At 45.0% G+C, this 6,565-nt stretch overlaps 1 protein-coding gene across 5 annotated transcripts in view; it reads left to right on the forward strand.

The window, feature by feature from the left end:
- sptan1 (spectrin alpha, non-erythrocytic 1) overlaps positions 1 to 3,858 on the forward strand; it is a 94,826-nt gene extending 90,968 nt beyond the window's left edge. For all 5 annotated transcript variants that reach the window (XM_067969948.1, XM_067969950.1, XM_067969947.1 and 2 more), the window contains 3 exons: positions 61 to 207; positions 845 to 992; positions 3,532 to 3,858. In XM_067969948.1, the coding sequence (XP_067826049.1) occupies positions 61 to 207; positions 845 to 992; positions 3,532 to 3,657 (421 nt within the window). In that variant the 3' untranslated portion in view covers positions 3,658 to 3,858. The remainder of the gene's footprint in view (positions 1 to 60; positions 208 to 844; positions 993 to 3,531) is intronic.
- Positions 3,859 to 6,565: the final 2,707 nt, after the last annotated feature.

Raw genomic sequence — 6,565 nt, forward strand, 5'->3', positions numbered from 1 at the left:
GTGACGTATGCTGTCACTGTACTGCTATTTTAAAATATTTTAACTTTTTCCCCCACCAAGACACTTTGACAAAGACAAATCGGGACGACTGAACCATCAGGAATTCAAATCATGCTTGCGTTCCTTGGGTTACGATTTGCCGATGGTGGAGGAAGGAGAACCAGACCCTGAATTTGAGGCTATACTGGATGCTGTTGATCCCAACCGGTGAGACCAGTCTGCAGATTGGTGCAGGAGATAATTGTAAAATAAATTCTAATATGAGAAGCTTAAGTTAAGATTGGGCTCTCCTGAGGGCTCGGCTAGTTTGTCCAGTGAGAATCTGAGCCGTACAGACCGGGACAGTCCCAGCTTCAATCTGCCCGAGTTAGCTGGTGGCAGTGGGGACGTTACAAGCGGCTTTAGCATCCTCTTTTGGGGGGGGGGGGGAGGGAAAGGGGGGGAATTAGCCATAGTTCACCCTTCTGCTTGCTCACCAGTGATGCATCTGATGTGATGCATCCCATAGTAGAACGGCCAGTCAGTACTTGCTGTCCAGGGTCACACATTGCCCCTTGGATGAGGCATCAGAGAGAGAGCTGCACCCTTGGGGCTGTACTCCAGCAGGGAGTCTAATGCCTTTAAAGGGCAGGGGAACTTGCATGAAAGAAAAACACTTCCTAAGTTAGATAAACGGATAAAGATTTAGCCGCCTTATTATACAAAAATGATGAAAGTTCCTCGTTAACTCCATTGGCACTGAAAATATAATAGTTATAAAAAGAAATTGTTTTCCATTTAAAAATTGAAGTAGAATTTTATTTTCTTGGCCTGTGGTAATGTGTGCTTCATCCTGTGTTTGCAGAGATGGATATGTATCACTACAGGAATACATGGCCTTCATGATCAGCAGAGAAACGGAGAATGTTAAGTCTAGCGAGGAGATTGAGAGTGCTTTCCGTGCTCTCAGCTCGGAAGGAAAAGCATTTGTTACGCGTGAAGAGCTCTACCAGGTAATGCAGCAAATGTTTAAACAGTGTTTACCGGCTTCAACTCTAAATCTGTTCTACAGATAGCTTAGACTTTCCCTTCCGAAAACAAACCAACTAGGGATTATTGAAGAGTGGAGGTCAGGCAAGAGTAAAACTTTGCAATTTAAAGACAATGACACTGATGTCACTTTTATACTGATACTGGACTCTGGGACTCTAGTGTCCAAGTCAGCTCTTGGTGTTTACAGTGCTGGATCCCGATTACCTTATCACACTGGCAGACAACAACATCTTGCATTTATATAGCGTCTTTAACGCAGAAAAAACATCCCGAGGTGTCGTCGTATAAAAATGGACACTGAGACAAAGGAGGACATAGGAGTGGGGGGGGAATCAAAGAGATTTTAAGGAGGGCCTTAAGGGGGAGAGGGAGGCGGAGAGGTTTAGACAGCTGAAGGTATGGCAACCAATGATTGGGAAATGCATGAGGCCAGAGTTAGAGGCGCGGAGAATGGGAAGGAGTGGGGAGGATATTGCAGAGCTGGGGTGGGGCAAAGCCCTTATGGGATTTAAACGAGATGAGAATTTTAAACCTGAGGCATTGGGGGACTGGGTGATGATGTAGATCAGCAAAGACAGGGGTGGAGGCGGAACGGGACGGTGCAGGATAGGATACAAATAGCAGAGTTTTGAATGAGTTGAAGTTTAGAGAGGGTGGAATATGGGAGGCTGTCCAGGAGAGCATTGTAATAGTCGAGTCTGGAGGTGGCAAAGCATGGATGAGTTTTCAGCAGCAGGTGAGCTGAGGTACACTTGGAGGCCAGTGATGTTACGGAGGTGGAAGTAGGCAAGTGCTTTGTAATGGAGGGGATATGGGCTCGGAAATTCAGCTCAGGGTTGAACAGGATGCCAAGGTTGCGAATAGTTATGTTCAGCCTACGACAGTGGCCAGGGAGGGGGGATAGAATCAGTGGTTAGGGAAACAGCATTTGTGGTAGGGTCCAAAGACAATGGCTTCAGTCTTCCCAATGTTCAGCTGCAGGAAATTGAGGCTCATCCAAGACTGGCTGTTGGATAAGCAGTCTGACAACGTGAGGCGGTGGAGGGAGTAAGAGAGGTGTCATCACATACGTGTAGAAGCTGACCCCATGTCTGCAGATGATGTGCTAAGGGGCAACATGTAGATGAGGAAGTGGAGGAGCCAGGGATAGATCCTTGGGGGACTAGAGGTAATAATACAGGGGCAGGAAGAGAATCCATTAGAGGAGATGCTTTGTCTACCATTGGATAAGAACATAAGAAATAGGAGCAGGAGTAGACCATATGGCCCCTTGAGCCTGTTCCGCCATTCAATCAGATCATGGCTGATCATCTACCTCAACTCCACTTTCCCGCCCGATCCCCATATCCCTCGATTCCCTTGGAGCCCAAAAATCTATCGGTCTCAGTTTTGAATATACTCAACGATTGAGTATTCATAGCCCTCTGGGATAGAGAATTCTAAAGATTCACAACCCTCTGAGTGAAGAAATTATTCCTCATCTCAGTCCTAAATGGTTGACCCCTTATCTTGGGATTATGCCTTCTAGTTCTAGACTCTCCAGCCAGGGGAAACAGCCTCTCAGCATCTACCCTATGAAGCCCTCTTAGAATTTTATATGTTTCAATGAGATCACCTCTCATTCTTCTAAACTCCATAGAGTATAGGCCCATTCTACTCAATCTCTCCTCATAGGACTACTCTCTCATGCCAGGAATCAATCTAGTGAACCTTTGTTGTACTGCCTCTAAGGTAAGTGTATCCTTCCTTAGGTAAGGAGACCAAAACAGTACTCCAGGTGTAGTCTCACCAAAGCCCTGTACAATTGCAGCAAGACTTCCTTACTCTTGTACTCCAACCCCCTTGCAATAAAAGCCAATATACCATTTGCCTTCCTAATTGCTTGCTGTACCTGCAGTAAGTGCATGGGATCTACAAGTCTGCTACCAGCACAAGGCAGTGGGATTTAGTGTGAACACTAGAATCCAATTCACTGCTGACTAGTCAGATTTGAGATTAAGATAGTGCCCATATAAAATCAGCTTCTTGTAGTGTAATAAACAGCACTACAGTTCACTATAAACTATGCCATCATTTAATTGACATCCTGAATATAGGCAGCATTTGCCCAATGAGCACCATTTACCCCACTGTGAGGCCTCTTTGACCAAGCTTGTGGTCACTTGACTGAATAGTTCCTCATGTGGCTCAGTGATGGGACGTTTTATTACGTTAAATGGCACTATATAAATGCAAGTTGCTGCTGTATTAACCCTCCTTTAGATTTACTTACCTGGGACCAGCAGAGAAGCATCTACTGTAATAATGCTGCTGCATATAATGTCTAAATTGCCAAATTGAACAAGTTAAAGATTGTACAGACCAAAACATTACAACGAGCTGGCTGAGAATGGCCTCAATTTATGATTACCTTCTACTGATTTAGTAAAATCAAAGCCTAACCATTTGACTCTCACTGACTTGAGCTAACATATTGAAATTCTTCTGCCTTATTTCTAGAACCTGTCGAGGGAGCAGGCTGATTACTGCCTCTCGCACATGAAGCCGTACACGGATAGCAAAGGCAGAGAGATTCCTTCGGCCTTCGACTACGTGGAATTCACACGATCGCTGTTTGTGAACTAAAAGCTCCCAAAATCTAGATGTATCTGCTAACGTTAGCTCTGCATGTCTGTGTCTAATCTCCGTGCAACTATAAACCATTCTCTGTTAGACTTTGATAAACTGGTTTGCTTGTGCTTAGCTTGGAAATTTTTTTTTTACCTACTTCTATAATCGTTAATGCAGTGTGCTCTATGAAATAAACACTACTGATTCAAACTGGAATATGACTGTTGTTTAGTTATTATGGGGTAGGGGTGATTCTATGCTGCTATTCCAGCCCCACTACCCTCACTTGTTTTTGATCCATTGTTTAAACTTCTGCCAAAATAGTGAACCAGTTACAGAAAAAAAAACTAAATCCTTGAATGCACTGCCTGAAAGGATGGTGGAAGCACCTTCAATAGTAACTTTCAAAAAGAAATTGGATAAATACTTAAAGGAAAAATTTTGCAGGGTTGTGGGGAAAGATTAGGAGTGGCATTAATTGGATAACTCTTTGAAAGAGATGCCACAGGCCGAATGGCCTCCTTCTGTGCTGTACAATTCTTGTACCGCAGCATTCAGCAGACACTATGGCACGAGGATGGCATTGCAACTGATGTTCCAAGGGTCCTATAGCACCCTCAGCCACCTGAGGGCCAATGGGGATACCCAGAGCCCAGGTTAGGACTAGGCTCATGGCATCTACAGGTTTTCCCAACAGAGATCAAGCTGCTGGACTAGAGTGGAAACGACTGCTCGCTATGAAGAGAGGGATGGATCCCAACACTATCTTTCTAAGGAGGATACAGGTACCAAGGAGGATCCTCACATTGTTCCTTCAGTCATTGAGAAGAGGCCTGTTGGTTGCATTTGTGGATAAGACAACACTGCAATTGAGTGGCTCCAGCTGCATGCAGGAAAACCCCAGCATTCGAGCATCGTGAACCTCCTCGTCAGCTCCAGTTGCCATTATCTTTCATCCACAATTGGCTTGTACTGACTTAAAATATCTTGACCTATTATTTTTGCTGCAACTGAAAAGGAAAATGGGCACTTCACAAAATAAATACCGTTAGGTATTTGCCTATCCAAAAAAAAATTTTGGATTTATCAGGTAATTTTTTTTTTATTTCCTCAACATTTTTTTCTTCACTTTGTCTATTCATTTTATGATTTGTATTTATCCTGTCTTCTGCCCCTGTCCAAATAACTGTGCAGGGCCCTGACTCAATGAAGTCTGTAAAATCTGACCCTTGTTTTACCCTCATCATCTGCATCAGACTGGTACTATGTATAAAAACCAACCAATGCTTCCCAATCGCCAAAATTACCTGACCAGACGACAATTAAACTCCAATTCATCTCAACTTCTGTTTGTCACAAACTCTTAACTGTTGAATAAACTTTTTTTTAAAAAAAGACCACCACTGTGACCCGAATGTTGATTACACCTTGTAACCACACACACACACACCCCCCGCTATACTTCAGCAGCAGAATACATGAGTTACATGGTATAACACTCTTGGCTTTATAAAGCTGCGTATCCACTAGCAGGAGAGGTGCAATGGGAGATCTGAAGACATAGTTTAAGGCAGATCTTTCTTCAAGGCAAACAATATCTCTACACCCTCTAATAGCTCGATACAATGCAGTATTTGAGGATAAATAATACCAGCTCTGTTTAATTCTCAGATGACTAAAGAATTTTAAAAAAACCTGACAAATCAGGCCCTGAAAATCTTTAGGGATACGCTCCAAGTGATCTCTGCCATGTGGGATGTCACCCCATTAGCAGACTATGAAACGCAAGGCGTTTGGTGGTGGGGGGGGGGGGGGGAAACGGGGCATATACCCCATTCCCCTCACACAAAAAAAATGTAGATCTTCAGGGTCCAGACATTTCTGGCCCAGACCCTCAAGATGGTCTGCAAATCTAAGTGGCAAGTAACATTCGTGCTAGGCAATAACCATCTCCCCTTGACATTCAACGGGATTACCATCACCAAATCCCCCACCATCAACAGCCTGGGGGGTCACTTAACTGGACCAGCCACATAAATACTGTGGCTACAAGAACAGGTCAGAGGCTGGGTATTCTGTGGCAAGTGACTCACCTCCTGACTCCCCAAAGCCTTTCCACCATCTACAAGGTACAAGTCAGGAGTGTGGTGGAATGCTCTCCACTTGCCTGGATGACTGCAGCTCCAACAACACTCAAGAAGCTAGACACCATCCAGGACCAAGCAGCCCGCTTGATTGGCACCCCATCCACCACCTAAAACATTCATTCCCTCCACCACTGGCGCATCGTGGCTGCAGTAGATACCATCTACAAGATGAACTGCAGCAACTCACCAAGGCTTCTTCGACAGCACCTCCCAAACCCACGACTTTTACCACCTAGAAGGACAAGGGCAGCAGGCACATGGGAACACCACCACCTGCACGTTCCCCTCCAAGTCACACACCATCCTGACTTGGAAATATAAATCGTCCGTTCCTTCATCATCACTGGGTCAAAATCCTGGAACTCCCTTCCTAACAGCACTTAGGAGTACCTTCACCACGTGGACTGCAGCGGTTCAGGAAGACGGCTCACCACCAACTTCTCAAGGGCAATTAGGGATGGGCAATAAATGCTGGCTTTGCCAGCAACGCCCACATCCCACGAATGAATAAAAAAATCCCAACTGCAAAATTACCGTATCCCTCTATTCACTGGGCCTACCAGCCTCCATGTATGCCCTGACTTGTGAGACTGACATCACAGGTTTCCCCAACATAAGGAGTCCCTCACACCACCCCATCCACGTTACTGGCCTCATTAAGGGGTGGGTGGATCCTCTGCCTCTTACAAGGCCGAATGTGAACTCCAATTTAAGACGAGCACTCACCTGATGGTCGTCCAGTGTATTCCTGCTGGAGTTAGAGCAGAGGTGTGCCA

Source organism: Heptranchias perlo, chromosome 31, assembly GCF_035084215.1.
Source record: "Heptranchias perlo isolate sHepPer1 chromosome 31, sHepPer1.hap1, whole genome shotgun sequence".
Taxonomy (NCBI): Eukaryota; Metazoa; Chordata; class Chondrichthyes; order Hexanchiformes; family Hexanchidae; genus Heptranchias; species Heptranchias perlo.